Here is a 21,052-nt window from a genome sequence, read left to right as displayed (position 1 = left end):
CTATTTTGAAAGCAATAACTGTTTTCTTATCATGGAGCAGTAATTTTTTTGTGTATCCAACACGCAACCTACAACTCGCTGGTCAATAAGTACACAATATTTTATATTTTAAACAATGAACGTATGTACTAGAATATCAGAATATATCAAAAGTGCCCAAATTAAGCGTTAGTCTTGAATCGATATTTCGGGAGCGACCGGAAGGATATTTACATTGGGATTCCTGCCTCAATCATCGCAAATAGCATTTTGAGTACACCACTGCTTCTGTTTATGTCTTGGACACACTGTATATCGTCACCGCCAACTGCAAACAAATTGTCCTAATGCAACTATTCTCCAAGGTAAGTATAAACCTTAGAATCGTTGCATTAGGACAATTTGTTTGCAGTTGGCCGTGACGGTATACAGTGTGTCCTAGATAAGAATGAACAGCATGGGTAAATCCGGAACCATAAGAGATACACAGTGGGTTCAATTAAAAAAAGCTGCGTATTTTTAGGGCTTAGGTAAAGTGATGTTCCGAAGATATTGAAAGATACCGAAAATAATAATATTCGTTTTTATTTTTGTGTAAACCTGTTTGAAAAGATATCAAAAAACAAATAACACTAGGTATACATAGACACTTTTTAAGCTCTAGAAGATGGTGCCCACAGATTTTCAGTGTAACGTGTCGTCTTTGAGAAACCATCATCAACTTCATGTTTTTTATATGGACCGGAAAACAGGAGAAAACGATGAAGAAATGGATAAGGAAAAAGCGCTTCGGATCAAAAAACAGGAAGTTCGTCTGAGGCAGTTTGCAGAGACACTGCTCCAGATGGAAGAGGAAATAATGGAACAGAATTCAAGGCGGTGTGAAACACACTGCGCACCAATGCCGAGAAGTAGTGGGACCTAATGTGCGAGCTTGAAGTGGACATTCGGGCAAATGAGGTAAGCTTCTCTCATCCATATTTTGGAGAGGATCCAGTAACGAAATTGGAATATGATTACGACACCATACCAAGAATGCAAAGGTAAAAGCGGCGACCAACGTTCAGTTGCCTAAAATAGTTACCAACGTACCGAAGTGGATATTAAAATTGGGCTCCCTTCCGCGACTTGCTCGAGAAATTGATCCATTCGAATACTCCAAAGCAGGGGTAGTAATAAAAGATTAATGGTAAATAAGTTATAAGACAGAATCCTGACTGGCGAAATAAAATGGATGGCAATTGAGACGGCTCCATGACATCATACATGAATTTCTACTGACAATCAGAAATCCAGGTACATTGTCATGGGGTGCAATGGTAACTAATACCATGACAAGAAAATGGGACGCAGAATGCAACAGGTTGTTTAAACAGTCACTGTTGTTGTATCGTATGGGTGTCATTCCCTAGGTACAGACGTTTTCAGGTCGCATCAACAGCCGTCTGTGTGACCTAACGGCACTCGTGGTATGACTGCCGGGATCGCTAGCTGTACGTGCCCTCCGAAGCATGGTAGTCAGAAGATTTTCTGTACCACTAAAAACTGGCAAGTTGTGGGATTCGAACTCACAACCTGTGAGACTAGCGTCCGAGTCTTAAACCGTTACTAAAACAGCTAAACGAAATCCCAAACTAAGAGAAGTGATGCAGTTCATGCAAATGAGATTTCAGTCGCTAGGATCAATGGGATCAAGGAACTGTAATGAAATAGATGATCCCATCTCTAGGACCAGCTGGAGGAACACGTCATCCATATCGTGCTACTACTGCAAACAGCATAATCGCTTTGAGAACTGCCCAAAGTTTAGAGGGGAAGAGAGAAATAAAGAAGTAAAAGAAAGGAAATTATGTTTTAGATGTTTAGAACACAACTACGAGGCAAAATATTACTCAGCGTAAAAGTGTACAGAATACGGTTATCCACATCATACTTTACTTCACCAACCCAGTAAAGCAACAGAGCAGACACCACAACGTAGAACAAGGACATCACACGCCACAGTATCAAAACAAAACATCCAAACTCAAGAGGAAAACCAGGAAGTACTACTAGCAACAGCAATTGTGCAAGCACAAGACATCACGGCCATACCGCAATTATTAAGAGTATTAAGAGTGGAGTCTGGATCACAAGCCTTGTTTATCACAGAACAGGTGACACAGCAAGTAAACCTCCTAAGGCAAAAAAGCGAATACGATGGTATCGGGAATAGATGGATGCGACCGTACAAATGCAAAAACTAAGATAACCAGCTACAGGCAGGGCAAATGAGTACAAATTAACAACAAAACTGATCATTCTCACAGACATACGAAAATCTACCACTGGCATCATTTGGGATGAACAAAGATCCATAGAAGGACGTGTCCTTAGCTGATCTTACGATGGCCACGTCAAGGTCATTTGATGTGTTTCTGGGAGCAGGGAAATATGTCAAGATGATACTGATGTCGTGGGGTCATGAAAACCGAATTTGGCTCGGTGGTATCCGAGCAAACAAAATATGGTACCAACCAAGGCAGTCGAATATTTGGTATGGCACCAACAATCTAAGACAAAAACCAAATATCCGAATACTGCGAAATGGAAGATGCGACACTGGCAAATGGGATCGATGCAGAAGACAAGTCAACCACTACACCCATTTTAAATGGAAGATACACGGTCAAGATTCCATTCACGGAGAGTCCGATAAAATTCGGGCCCTCGCGATCACTAGCGGTGGCCAGATCGTTATCACTGGAGAGGAAGTGTACAACAGTAACTTATGGAACAGCAGCAGCTCTATATCTAGGGATAGGAAAACTACAACAATTAGCTGAAGACGAAAAAGATGACTATCCAAATGCAGCCCGAGTCACATTAGAGAACTCCTACGGAGACGACATCTTATTTGGTGCCAAAAGCATACATCAAGTAGTCCAATTACAAAAAGGAGGATTCCAGGCGCTTAAATGAGCCGCCAATAAAGAAGAGATACTCACCAACATTCCAATGTAAGCAGAGTTCAACAGCTACGACCAGACCAAATCTTTGGGACTAATATGGATATCCAATACAAGCTAGTTTAATACCGGGGGTAGGTAATTTTACACAAATAAAGAAAAAAATCCGTTCTTTAATTACAAATTGCTTGACTTACATTGATTGTCGACTGTGATACATTGTTGATAAATATCTTGTGCGACGTACGTCCCTTTACGTTGTCTGTATTCATTTCACGACAGTAAACTAAAGTGGAATGGATGTATATCAGTTCAAATAAATCTTCGAAACGCGAAATAATTTATTGGTACGGCAACGAACCCGATTTAATTGATAACAAGTAATAAACAATGCAATAGAGTCTTGTTTAGTGTAATACATGCTGGATAATTAGAATTTTGTCTAATGAGAACTTTCACCACTACCAAATTAATTGGTGGCGAAGCCAAAAATTCCCTATTTCATTGTGTGAGAAACAGTAATCTGTTTGATACAAAGCGTCTATCGGGTCTAGCCCCATCAAGGATTGGGTCATCCACGTGAGTTTTTTCATTTTCGGACTTGTAGGAATGTTTCACACTATTTTGCATAATCACAATGTTCACATTTAAAATTAGGTATAGTTTGACGTTTCAATCTTTGCTGCTTGCAGACCTTTTTGAAGTGTACAACCAAAATATGACGAAGATGTTATTGCTTACATTATTATACGAAGAATCACCAGCAATTAACCGAGAACACAAGTTGCTACCTATACCTACCATCAAAGTAGGTAATCAGGTTTCTAATAATTGTACAGCATGTTAACTATAAGATCTTGGAAGCCACAGTTACGAAGGACGTATTGCATTTGACATTATTAAAATCTTGTGCAACGGAGGAAGTTGCAATTGTACCACCTTTTACTCTCAAACGCCTGCTCTTATATCATATATGACTTAGGGTCGCAACGCTTGCAGCTTACAAAATTTCATTTGGGGTCTCTGAACTGTCGCTATCACCCATTTTGATACGCACAAAACACACGCAAAGATGCTAATTATAATTACATACGACAGGAAATGCTTTGTTTTTAATTGTCTAAGATAACTATGATTTTCAGAAAAAATATGTTTATGAGCAAATTTTTGAATTCTTTTTTAATGATCGCCTAAAAAATGTTGTATGCACCTTGGCCAAAAGTGATTTGTTAGACCTCACCTGAATTGCGGCCTCGGCTGCCGCCTCGGCCACAAACAGCAGCTTCGGCCAAAAAAGATCACTTTTACGGCCTTGGTACACAAATAACGATTATGGTTCCTTTAAGTGACATACCTAATAAAGCTCTAAAATGCGCAACTTTCTTCTATATTAACCGACTGTGTTAGTACTTATGGTGTCTGATTTCTCCATGCTGTTCAGTGTTCATTCTTATTTGAGACTGTATCGGGTGATCAAAAAGAACTGCAGACAGTTTAAAATGGGCGCTTTAAGTTTTTAATATTTTTTACTTAAGGAATGGGCAAACATGTTTAGAAGGTAGTTTATTTATGTATTAGTGATTAAATTGATCCACCACTGCTTTTACATAAATGACATTTGGTATGTTATCAACGTTATAAATATTTAGTTTTACGGAAAATTCAAATTGTCCGCACTACTTTTCGATCACCCGGTATACACATTTGTTATCAAAATCAGCCAATTTTTGCACAGAAAAATATATGGAAAGTGGTAAACGACCAAAATCGTAAATCTGGCAGAAAAGCACAAACAGTATACAAAGAAATCAAAATACGATGGAAGGTCTATACTCTCTTAAATACTATAGGGGTGCAAACCAACAGAAAATGAAAATGTCTGGCGATTGCCGACAAATGCATCTCTGTACCTAGTTTAATATTCGAATAGCTGGAAGTAATTCTCTAAATGAAGGTACGAGGTACTTTAAAAAGAAAACTTACAGCTACGGCTGACCTGCTAACATTTTTTGCTTCATGTAAACTTCCAATAATCCCTACAATCTGTTATCTTAAAACTATGGACTTATTTTTATAACGAATTATAGGGAGGTTACTTGGTTTTCACTATAAATTAATAAAGTGTAATGCAATAGTGTCAATTTTATGTGTATTGAAAAAGATTCCATCAAATTGAAAACCTACCTGTAAACGGAGCTTAAGTACAAGAGCTTCCAGTAATCCGGGTTCACAATCTTGAAAGATTCGAACTTGCTTTATCGTATCTAGATGCACTCTAATTGCAATTTCCGCCTTTAGCTTATCTGGTAGAGCCGATAGTACTCGTTCCTCGTCCAAAGCGCCACTTTCCGCCCACGTATACGCAAACCATCTTATAACGCGCGCTTCCAACTCTCGTCCCACTTTTCTAAACGCCATGTACTGTTTCACACCGTCCATTCGATTTTGAAAATCAACTCGCGCTAAATTCATATTCGATATCATGGACCCGATGTTTCCGACGATCGTCGCGAATATAAGCACGCCCGCCAAAAAGTCCGCCACCACGAACAAGTACTCCGCATCGTTTTCAGGCACTGGGGTTTCACCAATTGTCGTAAGCGTCAACGTGGACCAATAGAAACAATAAATGTATTGATGCGATAGTGTGGAATTTTTTGGACCTTCTATATTATACACCCAATTATCGGTACCGAAACCGATTGCGTAACTAATTGCAAAATAGAGGCACGCGTTCCAATGGATTAAAACTAAAATTGCGAGAAGCACTTTGCAAATTCGGAACACGTTTGGATAATTGGTATCTGTTTCTGTTCTTTCGAACCAATCCCAAATTCGAGGTAGCTTGACTAACCTATTTAACCTTACTATCACTGCACACGGCACTTGAAACGTACATTCGGATGGAGACCACCAACAATACGTCACATCCGTAGGAAGTAAAGAGATCATGTCCACTTTCCATTTGTTAGTCGCTGACAAGTAGTTTTTACGGAGCTTTTTTGCATCGGTCACCATCAGTCCTTGTTCCAAATAACCTATGGCAAAAGAAAATATTATTGCTTTCGGTAAATAGCGCAGTTTCTCTACTTTTAAGCTCGGTGTAGGTTCGAAGATCCAAGACTTATTTTTTGGTTCTTTTTCGCGAACAGTTACTACCAGTACCACAGTTGTGCTAAATTTTTATTAGAGAAACAGTCGCAATAATGTGTTACCGGATTTTTTTTGCTGTGAAAAATTCTAATCAAAGACGTCGCCGCTATTTAGCTCAGCTGCATATTTAAAAACGCGCCGTTTTAAGAATATAAACTGGTGACGAAGTGAGAATTACCTGCAGGCTTAATTTTACATTAAAATTCGAAAGTTAGCCTAATTTGTGGCAAGGTCATTCCTTTACAGGTGATAAAATTTACGCGAGGGAAAATTTTCAAATTGGAGACGCGGTCTTCACATAAAAACGGATTTAAATGTACTGAATTATTAACTAACGCAAAGATTTAATATCTCTAACGATTAGTTAAAAGATGTTTTGCAAAATTCTGTAAAACTTCTATGCAGCGCTTTGTACGATAAATGGTATGTGGAAAATGAACATTATGGAATGATATATAAATACGCGCAAGTCGACATATGTTGCTGAAAGACTTATCTTTCATTGACGGGGTCTCCTCTAATTTTGAAAAGTTGCCTTGGTCTGATATTTGTGTACTACAATTTTTCCATCGACAATTGTTGCTTTATCTACAATTATCCCTCTTATTTAAGAGGTATGTACATTTTATTACATCAACGTAGGATTACCTTTGAATTCTTTTAGGGTTTTAATTTTAGTGTTAATTGTAAGCACTAGTTTAAATTCCGGATACGTTACATTACATAAGAAACTGTTTGTAACCTTGGGTTTAAATATACCCATACCTGCGAGTGCCGTGATAACGAGCGGTATTTGTTGTAAAATTGGCCAACGGCTCATGAAGGAGATTTGTTATCAGGGATCGATCCCAAACAAAAGAGACAACTCTTTTTCGAATTAATTCATAATTATTCTGCCCTTTCTGGGTTATATGCTAAGCTAATACATTCAAATAATTAGTCTTTGCCATCTTGGTTAAATTATGATCGAGTTTGAAATGCGAATATTATTGTACACCGCAACTTTCTTCTGAAGTGGTTAATTAAGTACAGTACCTAATATAATTATATGTATATCCAGCCCTGCGGAACGGCGTGGGAGATTTTCTTTGATTGATTTCACGTTTGGATGCGAGAATTGAGCTCACTTCTTGGCGTCGACATCTAACTTTATTCTAAGGTAAGCGTGCCTTATATGTTTTACTTGCCCTTGGCCCTATACGTGCGAATTCATGTCCGGAATATCAGTTTATTAATTTGTGGAAAGTTATGTTATGATTCAGTATATTAATTTAATCGAACATTCTTGATTGAGAGGTATGTTTAACTAAGGAATTTCAATTGTACAGTGACGTTCCTAAGTTTTGTGAGTAAAGAAAGTTATAACTTTGAGTATTTGGGAATATGTTGTATTTTGTGTGATACGCTATCCGATTGTGGAGACAATTATTATTTTGATATTGATCTTTAAGAATAAACCAATATTTATTGTGGTACCTAAATTGATTTTTACTGTTATTACTACCCTCGCATCTTCTGATTTGATACGGGGAGAGTTAAGTTAGAAATTGAGTGACGAAGATGAAATGCCCAGAACGAACTACCGCTGTAACAGATCCCAAGCGTGTATTTTCTACCGACCGTTATATATTATCAGGCAAATTAGGTCAGTGTAATTAGCGGTAGGTGATCAAATGAGATGCAGTGAATAGCTTCCGATTAAGTCGCGAGAGTTCTTAGATACTTTAAATGTTAAGACCAGATACAGATTTTTAAGACGTCCGCAGCCCGTACAATTAATTAAGGAAGTTTTAATTTTTGGACGTAGATAACCGAATACGCTGTTTCGGGTGGGAAACTGTCGATCCCTCCATGAAATGGCCGAACTTTATCAAAGGTACAGCCGTTGATTAGAGGGGATCTTTTGCCGTTGGTGTTCTGCTAATGACATTTACCGTATTAATTTTTGATACTTTCCGTAAATTTATTTGACATAAAGTTTACTGCATAGTATTTATCGCTTTTACTTTTCCTTGCACAAAAATTTCTACCGTTCCGTTTAATTGCAAGGCAGACTTTGTGCTAGTTTCGTTAATTTTGGACTGAATTTGCAATTTTTTTTCGCCAATGGCGGGTATACGCAACTGGCGCGCATTTTAATTTCGTTCAGTGCCTAGTATTTGATCAACCTCACCTTGTACGCCAATAGCACTAAATAATCTTTGTACGCTTTTGGAACGTACGTATATACAGCATACACTTTTCCTGGCAATCATGTTGTGCCAATATTGCACTTATAAATACTCAGTTATATTGGTAATGACGGCTCCTATTAATTGCTCTAAATAAATTGCGGACGTATAACTTCTTAATTTATAAATTGACTCTTCCTAAAGGGTAAAATACAATGCTCAATTTATAAAATTCAGGACGCTTGAGCACCGGCGTCATCAATATTTATTCGTACTGATAAACTTTACGTATTCATTCGATGCGATAACCGTTCTCAAAGGTATACACAGGATACTGTTACAGGTAGGAATCAAATTTAGCAGATACACTTGATCATATAGGCATTGCATTTTTTATATATTTCTAAAACCAATATTGTGTACGTGGGAACGCGTAAAGAAAAATGGAACCATTGAACCAGAACGTTAGACTTTCAGATCTTAGAAGCTGCAAACATATTTGTTACCGAGCTAGTCGTGCGTAAATTAATTGTTATTTTGGGATTTCTACCAGTGCCGTAGAGATTAAATTTAATTTTATTTTATGCAAGTGGGGTCTTCAACCCTGCCCGTTACAATAGCTACCAATAAATGTATTTTTTGTAGAGGGGAAGTGTCAACCATTTATGCAACAATGATCGTTACATATAATAAGACAAGCGGTAACATGAACACTAAACCACTTTCCACCGTATTTGTATGGCCGTAAATTTAAATATTTCCAGATCATAGACCTTTGATATATATGGAAAGGCAAATTCATCTTCAAAAATCAAGATTAGCACAATTTAGATTAATCCTTAGGAAATTAATTACACAAAAGGTAAAAGAAATGTGAAAACTGATGGTTTGGCCAACATTTGCCCAAATGAAAAACTCCATGTGCACTTCTCTACTCAGCCAGTAATCATAATGTGCATATGCTGCGTCCTTGTCCTGAAATTGCACCGTATTGTTATGTGTTCTGATCTATGCAACATTTGGTATGCTAATTATAAATTAGTTAATTAATCCTTCAATCCCAGATTACTCGGTGATTGAACAGGTACGAATCGGGCCTGAACGGAGCTTTATTGAACTTACTTTTGTTTAAGTTTGCGTATTTTGAAATACTAACAGTTCGTAGAAGCGCCTTCAATGCGATTTGAAAGCAAACTTCGCAGCCACGCGTAGAATTCTATAATCCTTTGCGTGTTTGTATTCACCTCCTTCATACACGTAGACATTTCTGCTTTGAATAATTAAAATTTTAATTTGGTTGATATTTTAGGGTTGGAAACAAAAAAATTGTAGGTACTCAGTTTAGGTTTGGTCTCGTTTTGCAATCGGGAAGTCATAATTTCTCTTTTAATTGAACAAGGTCCCATTTCTCTGCAACTCAATAAATATGTATGAGCTGACCTCTGATAGGGTTACTGAATTTAATTAGCAGCATGTATTTCTGAATCCATATCACAACGAGAAAATCTTGGAGTGTAAGTTTTTAAGTTCGAGAAACCTTCACACTCAGTAATTTATTTCCCCTTCAAATACCAAACTTCGCCCTCACGTGGTACAACTTGTTTTCACCGAAGAGGACATGGCGACGGAATCAGAAGTCAATCCTATACAAAGGGCCAACGGTTGAGGGGGTAGAGGACGAGCAACTCTGTTGTTCCGCGGGTTGTAGAATGGCCCTCAAAGGCAAAGTAGTTTATCAAGATTTAACGGTATGAAGTTGAGGAAAGCCTCGGTAGGCCACCCCATTAGAGATCCTAGCAGTATTTCCCTGGAAACAGGTGATAGATGAGTACACATTTATTTGGTATGGATTTCTCCAATGCTAAGTGTTCCGGAGTTAAAATAGTTTTCCATTCAGATCGTCAGAGAACCCTACAAAACGTGCAAAAAGCAGACTGAGAAGGAATATAGAACGTTAGATCCCTAATGGGAGCTGAAACGTTGGAAAACCGGAAGAGGCAAATAGAACGAAATAGATTGGGTATTATTGGAATAAGCGAAGTAAAGTGAGGGAAGAGGAATGATACAAGAGACGGAATAATGTTGTACTACAGCGGAGATATTAAAGGGACGAATTGAGTGGGCCTTTTGGAAAGAAATTATTGCAGCAAGACTAAGTACTAAGTACTCCAAAAAGTCTTGATTATGAAGATAGTGAGAGTACGAGTACAAGAAAATAGAATGTGTAATGAAGAAAGAAGGAAGAGCTGTAACAAAATAGTGAGTGATGACTGGAAAGCTAGTATTGGAGAAGGTAGAGTGGACAGAGTCCTTGGAGATTATGGATTTGGAGCGAGGAATGAAAGGGGTGTACGTCTAATAGAATTCTGCAAGGAAAGGAAGATGGACACAGCCAACCTTTGTACGAACATCACAATCACAAAAGGAAACTTTACACCCGGAAATACCCTGAAGACATATATCGAGAGCACTAAAGCAGATTGATCGCATCATAATTGGAGAGAGATACAGAAATGACGGGTTAAAAAATTCGCGTGGATTTCGAGATGTACGAATTAACAGTGACCATGTCCCTTTGTTGGCAGAGTTGGAAATAAAATTGAAAAGTATTAAAGTTGCAAACAGAGTAAAGGAATGGGATTATGTAAAATTAAAGGAGATTGATATAGGTAAGGCAATGGAAATTGAAATAAAAATGGAGGTTGCAATGAAAAATCATGAAACTACAGAAGACAAATGGAAGAGCGATAATCAAAGAAGGTGAGAAGGAGGTGGAGTATAGGAGAACAAAAGAAGCCACGGACAAGATTTGAAATTATTGAAACGATGGAAGAAATAGGATGTATAACCGGCAGAGGGAACAGAGAAATATCGAAGACTGAATAATGAATTAAGAAGATGACGGAACAATGGCTGCTAAATTAATGCAAGGAGATTGATGAGCTCGATTGAATAAGCAGGCATGACATTGTCTGGAACGTAGTAAGAAACATGGTGTGGGATAAATGATAAACTTAAAGCATCGAAAGCAAAGACGGAAAGGGGATCGCCCTGTACTTAATAAATGGAAAGAATGTATGGAAAGGTTGCACAAGGCAATTGCGAAACCTGAACGAATAAATATAGAGAAAGAATCGAAAGTATCAGAGGAAGATAAGGGTGGGAGTATTTTGATGACAGAACTAAAAGCGGCTATAAAGAATGGTAAGGCTGTTGGGATAGTCGAGATACCGGTCGAATTAGTAAAGTGTTTAGATAGAAGATTCAAAGGAAGAAGGATGAAGGATACTGAGGGATTTGTGTATTGAGATTTACGAGAGTGGAGTGTGGCCCCAGGACTTTCTTAGAACCGTTATGATATCGCTTCAGAAAAAGAAGGGAAGAATGAAATACGAATAACGCAGTACAATAAGTTTTATAGCTCATGCTCCTAAGATTTTGTTGCGGGTGTTGGATAGGAGGTCGGGGAGGGTAATGGAGGAGCTAGTGGGGGAAGATCTGAAGGGTTTGGGGAACCAGGGATGCAATTGCAGTAGTGAAAATGATCTGGAAAAGGGACAAGGGTGTGGATTAGAGAGAAAGAAAGAACTTATCTGAATGGTTTAGAATAGGAAGAGGACTTAGGCACTAGGCAGGGATGTTATCTATCACCAACTTCATTCAATATCTATTTGGAGGTTATGGTGAGGAAGGTAATGAAAGTTGGAGCAGAGTAACAAGTAAATATCCCATCCCAAATAACGTCAAATCCAAAGAGGGCGCTTTTACGAAAAATAATTCTGCACATAAATCAAGAGGGTATTCGAGAGTTTCCCAAAAATATGTTGGAATTGTCACGAGAAGGGTCATGCCTATCACAGATGTACAAATAAACGTAACCTATTTTGTTACGTCTGGGCACTTCTAATGTAGATTTTAAACAAATTTTACACTACGTATTTATTAAGTAATTGCGTCAAACTACTCACCTTCATGTGCACGCACAAGAATATCGAAAACATAGATCATATCACAGATATAATCAAATGCAAACCAAACCGGAGGAATAGAGTTGTTAAGATCCCAAAATACAGCTCTTCCAGGGACGAAGATAACGTTATAAAGCACAGCCAGTGATATTACCATTAGCCACTGTAACAAAAATGGAGTATAGTAAAATATTTACACGTTTATTATAAACTTTGTTATATTAAGTTAATACCAGTTCACCAGAATAATCTACCAAGATTTAAAAGAATCTTCTACGGACCAGATGCTAATCATTCTTTATGCTATACGTGTATTTGGTGCCAATCTTGTTACGCGCTTGTTTAAGAAAGCTATAAGCAATGCTAACATTGTAAAGCTGGTGCACGGAAAACGAAAAATTAATGAATGGACTGGACCCCACGATTTAATCCGTTATTACTTAATTCAGAGCATATCGTCTATGGAAACTATACCTAATTATTCAAAAGGACAAACTTACGGAACTCACGCTATACCATGGATCGAACTTGGATGGAGAGTGGTAAGTCCCAGACACTGTGTGTATGAGTGAGGTATTCAAAAACAGTCGTACAATGATCCCTACTAATTTAACTATTAAACCGTCTTCAGACCGTGCTCAGTCTCAATTGTACCCCTAATAAGATTAATGATTAGCCTCTGTTATCCTACAGCCTTGTAGTTAATTTGGAAAAAGGTTTGACCCCTACGCAGCACAATCGATTTAATTAGATTGTGCTCTTCAACAACTTTAAAATCGTTTTCTTTTAGAGCTCAAAAACTAAATTAAATGAAATGCAAAAGAAAAATAAGAACCCTAAAAGACAACCGTACTTTACCTGATGTGTAACTCTAGACTTTCAAAATTTCAAAAATCCCTATTCTCTGTTCGTAAGTAGGACAAAGCCAAATTTTCATTTTCATTGTTCTTCTACACCTATAAGAAATTCGATGCGCTAGTCTTGTAGGTTATTGGACGAGATTCGTGGAAATATAAAGCTTTATTGTTTTATGACATGAAATTGATGCAAACTGAAACTCACGTAGGTACGTTCGGCTTCATAATTAACTTCGAGTAATCAAACACAAAACGTAACGTGCAAATAAATTTTATCTTAATTAATCCTCCACTACTTAACCGACATTCCCTTAATAAATGTGACCTGTGCGAAATTAAAATTGAAATCTTCATTTTAATTGAGTTTAGCTTAATTAGTTAAGTCAACTTTATGAATCAAAGACGTCTACCTTTTTTAATTGCGTGGGGAATTATTTTGTACATAAAAGAGCCCAGACGCATGGGAGTAATTCTTCGAAAGCAACTATTATTCAGAAAGCGCTTCTTGTTCTACAAAAGGATTTTAGTTGAAAAGATAAAGCGGAACTTTCAAACTTGACCTTTCACTAAAGTATCGGCAAATATTGACAATTTTTCTTCAACAAAAGAAAAGCAATGTAGAACATTTTGGTTGCCCTATCGACTGTATTTTATTCTTGTAAGTAACGCTATCATTGTCTTTTGCTGCTCAATCATCATTAAAATTATTGGCATCCCTACAATGAAATAATGGGCGAAAGAATTTTTCTCATCGGATGTTCGAAATAAGACCGGAATTTGTAAAGCAGTTTCCCATAAAAATGGAGTGGAGTGGCTTCCGTTCATTGTCTGAAAATTCTGAATGGCGCGAGTATTGAAGGTTTTTTATACTGACAAACAATAACTCGTGACAATACACACAGAGCGATCAATAATCATTGCCTGTACCGCTTTTATGAGACATGACATTTGCCGCAACACAAATGATACTGTCTACCGATAAATAGCTTTTGTCTAATAAGTTGTCGTCTCGTAGAGTTTCATTAAACCAAAGTCAGGACGATGAAGTTCTTGTAGGACGCTTACTTTGTAGGGGTAGAAATTTAACTTTTTCTTCGACAGGTTCCGTATGCCAAACCAGTTTGTTGCGATAGTTGTCGCAGTGGCTTTTGCGGGCTTTGTTCAAGACGAGCACGCACATCTTCTACTATCGCCCCGTTAGCAACTGTTGGACGACCAGGGAATTTTCCACAAGCAACACTTCATGTATCGTCAAATCGCTTAACTACCTGGAGAATATGGCGGCGTAAGCTCTCGTAATCAACGACATATTCAGGATATATATGCCCCTCGAAATTCCTCCATGCACGGGCGAGTCGAATAAGTCCAAACTCCGTTTCCGTCCTTATTTCCATTACGGAAATAGGACTGCAAAAGCAAATCGCAGTTGCAGAATATTCCAATATAATGGATATAACAATCTTCTGCACTTATTAGTAGACTAGATAGTGTGCCAAGTCGCCTGCCTGCGACACCTAGGTGTCAGATCTCCTACTGCATTCGCTGGTGTGAGTGAGGGACAATCCACGTAGTCGCATGTGTTGCGTCACGTCCTTGATATGGTCGTAGTGGTCTTATACATTTCGTTTGTACTTTATAGCAAGAGAAATGGTAGTAGGGTAGGTATAGATTAAAAATAAATACTTTTTTTATGATTATGAAAAGGAAATGATGTAATATCTGCTTAATAGCGTATGGATGTACACGAAATACTAGAGCAAGCGAACAAAGTTTCAGATCAAGAGCACAAAGAACTCCTTTTTCTGCTATTTAAACCTGACAGGCTACTGGATTTAAATAAATATTTACAGTTAGAATTCAAAAGGTAGAAAAGAAGGAACAATAAGAAGAATAAAGCATAAAAGTGTAGTCACGTATCAAGAGCGTACTTAACAAGACTACATGTCACAAAGGAAGAGTTTTAATCTTGCACTGTAAGGTACCACCCTGGATATATTGGTCACTGTGAGATTTTTTCAAGGGAGTTTTTTACCGTTTAAAACTGTACAATGACGCTTATGGATTCGTGCATTAAATGGCGCTGCAAAAGATTTAAAGCGCTAAAGTTTGTACAATTCGAATTCCACATTGTTGGGTATTATTACAATGATATATGATAGGAGGTGTTTAATTGAACAATGGAACTACTTAAATTTTTGCAGCGACATCTAATGCATAAATCCATAATTGTAATTTTACAGTTTTTAAAGGTACGTGTCTATACTACAGCTCAATAGAAGAGGCTTTCAAGTATACCTAAATGCGTTACCCATGAAATGGATAAGGTTTGTGTATATGTATCTGTGAATATACTATCCATCTCATGGCAATTGCGCTACTAGAACAATAATATGCATTTCAGCTACGAAGCTCATTACATCTGTTGAGTATAGATTTTCAAATTAGTTGCCATTAACAGAAAAACGTCACTAACGCAATATTAAAAAGTTAAGAAAGTTTAATGCGAATGGGATCCATTAACCTCCCCGTTCATTGTAATTGCCGTAATGACCCGACAACTCCAATCCATTATGTTTATTACCTCTAACTTTGTTTATTGCTGCACTTATCTACGTTTTATTCTGGTGAGTGGTATTTTTTTTCGATTCGCGTGACACTATGGGAGAGTACAGACCTTATAATGCAAATGGTGCGCAGGATCGACAATAATTCGCTGACCGCAGCAAATCGGCGGGCTAACTTCATTATTGTCGGACTTCTTCTCTTGACTTCTATCAACGGTCAAATCCGGTGGACATGCGTCTTTTTTTGAGCGTTTGAAGCGTACAGCCGCCCTGAATGTCCGCGCAACTTGCGATAAACGATTACTGATCCTTGTGCGGACATTATTTGGTTCGTAATGGTTCTGAAACAAACAACAAGATATAAATAATTAACATTATTAACAATTATTAAGAGAAACTAAAGTTTAATCAAATCACATTCTAACAATGATCGCTGCAGTTCCACTGTTTGTACAACAAAGGGCCATCGTGTCGTGTACCTACGGTGTGTAATTTACATCCACCTGTTTATAACGGATGCCAAATTAGGGGATGATAATGCACTTGCTCGAGTACAATTAAATGCGCTATCGTCAACTATAATATATCCAATATTCAATAAGAACATTGATAAAAAATGTGATTTTCTAAATTTCCACGACTAAGCTTATTCCCTTATTCGTCGACACGTAATGAAATTTTAAGATCTGAATTTTGTCAATGAAATAACACAAACACAACACAAATGGCGCAAATTTGGCATTCAAGTAAGCAGCGAAATTAAATCCGATGTAAAATACGGTATGGAGCAGTAGAGAAATTATGAGTTGCTTTTGCAATTCGTCTTCATATGTTACTGTTTATTTTGACTAAATTGGTACGTGTAATTAAAGAAGCTTCAGGCTATACATTCGAATTTAGCTCATACTTAGATAGAACCAAGTAATACAACTTCGATAAATTCCCTTTAAAATTAATCTAGCAATTGATTGCGCATCTATATAATAATCGGATTTAGTTATACCATTATAGTGTTTTTATTCAATGGTTATACCTACTGTTCTCAAATTACATCCTTTTTAGAAACAATACAAGATTTAATTTTTGAATAAGCATAACATCTACAACATTTGTATTACAACCATACTATCTAGCTATAACTAGACGCATTCAATAAACGAGAAGACTCGTAACCCAGGTTAGTTAAATTTATTTCTGTTTAAGTATTCAAAGTAAACATTGAATGCCTCTAACCATTGCACCGTCAAAATTAAGTATCCCTTAAAGTTTAGCATAACTTAAATACCATAGCAACGATTGTCTTAATAATCGTTGCCATAGATTTTGAGTTCGACTTAACTTTAAGCAAGGCTTAATTTTGTTGGTGCAACTGGGCATAAGATCTAATGTAAAAAACCAATTTGTAGAAAGTTTAACGTAAAAGCTCACATTAATTGGTCTTAAAGGGTTCAACCAAAAGAAATTTAAATCCAAATGAGCAGAACACACTTGCTTCCTCAAAAGAAGGTGGGAGGGGCCGCCAAAGCCTGGGCTGAGCTAAACAGAAACCGATGGAACAGCAGGAAAGATTTTAAAGAAGAATTCATTAAGCAATATACCTACAAGTCTTAAGAAGTACAAGGAAAAATTCATTTGCGACCAGCTACACCGCGCCTTTACCAAGCCAAATTTAGACGTTACAGCGACCATTTTGTGGTATTGGGTGAATAAGGCCACCCATAAAGGAATCTCAACTGGCGACTGCCCTATCTCATCATTTCCCCAGAGAAATACAAAGTATTTTAATAGGATCTGGACAAATACATACGATATCACAGTTAACGAATATCTTAGAAAGGGCAAATGAAGATGAAAGACCAAGAATTAATTTAAAAAAAAAAACTAAAAAGCAAAAAGAAATAGAAGGCATGATAATAGAAGAGAGAGGAGAGTATGAGTCAAATAGAAACTTGGAGGATTGGACATCACAGAAATCAAGAAAACTGTGAAGGAGAGGACCAGGAGCTTCACTAGCTCCTCAAAAGCTTAACAGAAGTCAGAAGCAAACAAATTTAATTCATTTCACAAAAATTATTATCAAAACATTAAAATTAATCAAGAAAAGGAAACATTAAAAGAAGATAAATAAGAAAAAAGTAGTAAAACATATTAAAATTCAAAAAACTAAAGACGTTAATCCAAAGGAGAACAAAATTGAAATAGTTTAGTTCAAGACGAGGTCAAGACCTAAGATGGGGTAAGTCAAACCACTACTCTGCCTAGGTTTGTGCCGCACTCGCGGTAGGCTTGCTGAGCATTGCTTTCTAAAGTATCACTTTTGCATACCTTCGCCTCGTTCGGCATTAAAGTAGACCTGTTATGAAACATCCACGCAAAAGTAATAGTTTTTAAACCAATGCCGGGTCAACCGAAGGCAAGTTCGGCACGACCTTGGCAGACTAAGGTCTGATGGATCAAACCACTACTCTACCTAGGTTAATTCAACTTAGGAAAATGAAAAAAGAAATCGTGAAAAGTCAACCAATCATTTTACAGAAGTTGGAGGCGGTAGGAGAGCAAGCTGAAGAAATTAGTATTTGTAAGAAGAAAGAAGAACCCTTAGAGCTCAAGAAGATCTCCTTAAGGTTCTAGAATTAAATTGAACACTTGAGAACAAGAAGAGAGAATAACCAGTTAGGAACTATGTCAAGACAAAGTTACTTCAGGACTAAACAGCTGCCGTTATTGTGAAACCAAGGTCTGGTGACTTCAAGAAAACTGTAGAGTGTTATATATGTCATGAATTCGGACACTTCAAATCGAATTGTCCTTGGAAGCTCGACAAGAAGAAAACTGACGGCAAGAACATGTTTTGTGTCTAGAGAAAGAATGGATTTTTGATTCTGGCGCAACTTCCCACATGTACAAGAACCTTAATGTCTTCGCGAAAACAATGTTCCAGTTTTGAAACTATGACAGAAAGTGGACATACGGTTATTTTCGGAGTTTTGTAACAGCAAAGTAGCTGCAATAACAGATTCCAGTGGGATTATTATTATTATATATTCCTGAGTATAATGGCTTGGTAGAAAGGATGAACAGGGCCTTATCAAAGAAAGAAAGATTTCCGTTATTTCTACCAAACAAATATTCGTAATGTTATGGTCAATGTTTCATTTTGGAGAACTTTATCACAGTCGGCGCCCCATTGACGGGAAACGGTGTCGTTTTACTTGGAAAAAAGAGGTATTATAATGTTTCATATCTTACGTTGCAAGTCAAAGCTTCCTTGATGAGGAATAAACAAAAATTCCGCTGTCGGCTATTTTGGAAGGTATAGCCCTAACGTTAGCGAACCAATGGTAATTAACTAAGTACCTCGTCCATTGCTGTCCATTATGAAGTAGGCATTTTAAGTTGGCTTAATATATAAAAAGGGGATGAACTTTTGCACGAAACCAACTAGTTGCTTTTGGTCAATCAAGGCGAACAGTTAGTTGCTATTGGTGAGTCAACCAAAGAGAGTGGCGTTTGAGTAGCGGTACAGGAAGATTCGCGTTTGAGCCGTGGTGATCAACGAGAGAGGTTCGCGTGTTGTCACTCAAGGCCAACAGATTAGCGTTTTGGGTTAGTACGGCGTTTTCCAAAAGAGCCACAATAATTGAATCCAAAATTTGCCATTTTTTTTTATTATTATAACGGTAGTGCGTTTAGAATTTTACTGCCCTTAGTAAAAGTGAGCGTAGCTCATAGAGAAAGGCAGGGTTCGTTACCATATTGTATTGTTATTGTAAATTCTGATCGATAGCTTTTATTGTCGTTTATGAAAACAAATTTTGGACTATTAATAGACAAATTAAATTCAGAACTGGATCATAAAGGTGTATTCTGTATTCTCATCGAAACAAATCTGAGTTTGTGACCAGTCTTTACAGACCTTTTCATATTTTTCTGGAACCCAAGCAAATTCCAATTACAGTTCATGTTAAGGGAATCGAACTCAAAACCTATAACCTACAACAACATGCGCGGTCAAAGCATATTGATATTCGCCATCAGTGTGTGAGAGAAGTTATAAGAAAAACTGTCTGAAACTCAACCATATGTAGCGAAGATAATGTTGCAGACATTTTACCGATAGTCATTCTCGAAATTCAGAGATATTTTGTGTGTCAGAAAATGCAGTTCCAGTGGGGATGTTGAAGAAAGAAACTAAATTTTTTTTTCTTAAATTAGATCAAGTTAGTTTTTTGGGATCAGGTATTCATTGGCCGAAATTCTCCCCAGGCGAGCATTTTCCTTTACTTCATGATTATTATTGTTCTCTTGGTAATAAACTTATTAATTACAATGGTACTTCCAACTATTGAATTATAAAATGCAATAGCAATTTAGGAAAGCGTTTTACAGTAAATCATATATTAAACCAAGTTGTTAAAAGCTGTTTGCAAATATCGTATGAAATATGTCATCTGAGAAACAAGTTGAAATGTGGAAAAGCTTTTACATACTAATATACTTTTTTTAATTTAAGCGAGGAATGAGGATGAGGATTAAAACAGCATTTTTTAATTTTGTTTTACTAAATAATGCATTTGATAGAAAGGCATTGGGTTAGGTTCCAGACCGTAACGCCATTAAATATATAAGAGCCGAAAATTCATGTTGAGAAAAATATTTAATTTTGTAATATTGTGCGCGATTATGTTTTCCAGTAGCAAGTGTGTAATTTGCATACCTATCCATAAACAACTCATCTTGTTTGTTAAAAAAAAATGATTTTACGGTCAAGATCGTTTCGCATATAAATTCTTTTTAGAAGTACGTAGTAATTTTATTTAACAGATTCCATCAAACTTTTCCAAGTCATCTCCAATATGCATGCCGACAGACAGACATTGTATAAGCGGATTTCGACTTTTCTAAAATGCGCCAAAGTAGGAATATAAGATTATGTATAAAGATTTTATGATGTAATTCGCCGAATACAATATTACATAATTCCGGCACACAAAAAAGTCCTGGCTTATCTTAATACACCATACACGTGCTTTCAATTTTTTATTGCTGAACGCTTTTCCCGATGCTACAGTTTTAATCCAATTTTCCATTTTTACGAGGAGACCTTTTTTTTCTTGTTTTTGTGTTAATTAAATCAGTCTTTCAAAAGCATAACCGTGTTTATGACACTTTTATAACGCGATTTAAACGCAAAATAGACAGACCTGCGAAAATAACGATTAAGTTCATACGTATTTTATTAAAAAAAACCGTCTAAGTTACTAAAACCTGCTGTGACATTCCTTGACGTTTACTATTAGCATTGAATAATAAATCTATTCAATGCTATTAGTCACAAAAGTCAAATTACTCAGTGATCATTTTCATTTATTCATTTAGTACATTTCATTTCATAATTATTCACTCATCTTC

At 36.9% G+C, this 21,052-nt stretch overlaps 1 protein-coding gene across 3 annotated transcripts in view; it reads right to left on the bottom strand.

Moving 5' to 3' along the window:
• The window catches only part of LOC116173509 (cyclic nucleotide-gated cation channel subunit A), a 52,961-nt gene that overhangs the window by 14,679 nt on the left and 17,230 nt on the right, over window positions 1-21,052 (bottom strand). For all 3 annotated transcript variants that reach the window (XM_031491013.1, XM_031491012.1, XM_031491014.1), the window contains exons 2-4: window positions 15,751-15,981; window positions 12,220-12,382; window positions 5,112-5,965 (exon numbers count right to left, since the gene is read on the bottom strand). In XM_031491013.1, the coding sequence (XP_031346873.1) occupies window positions 5,112-5,965; window positions 12,220-12,382; window positions 15,751-15,981 (1,248 nt within the window). The remainder of the gene's footprint in view (window positions 1-5,111; window positions 5,966-12,219; window positions 12,383-15,750; window positions 15,982-21,052) is intronic.

The sequence above is a fragment of the Photinus pyralis genome, unplaced genomic scaffold (assembly GCF_008802855.1).
Source record: "Photinus pyralis isolate 1611_PpyrPB1 unplaced genomic scaffold, Ppyr1.3 Ppyr1.4_LG6, whole genome shotgun sequence".
Classification (NCBI taxonomy): domain Eukaryota; kingdom Metazoa; phylum Arthropoda; class Insecta; order Coleoptera; family Lampyridae; genus Photinus; species Photinus pyralis.
This window is presented reverse-complemented; position numbering and strand designations above follow the sequence as displayed.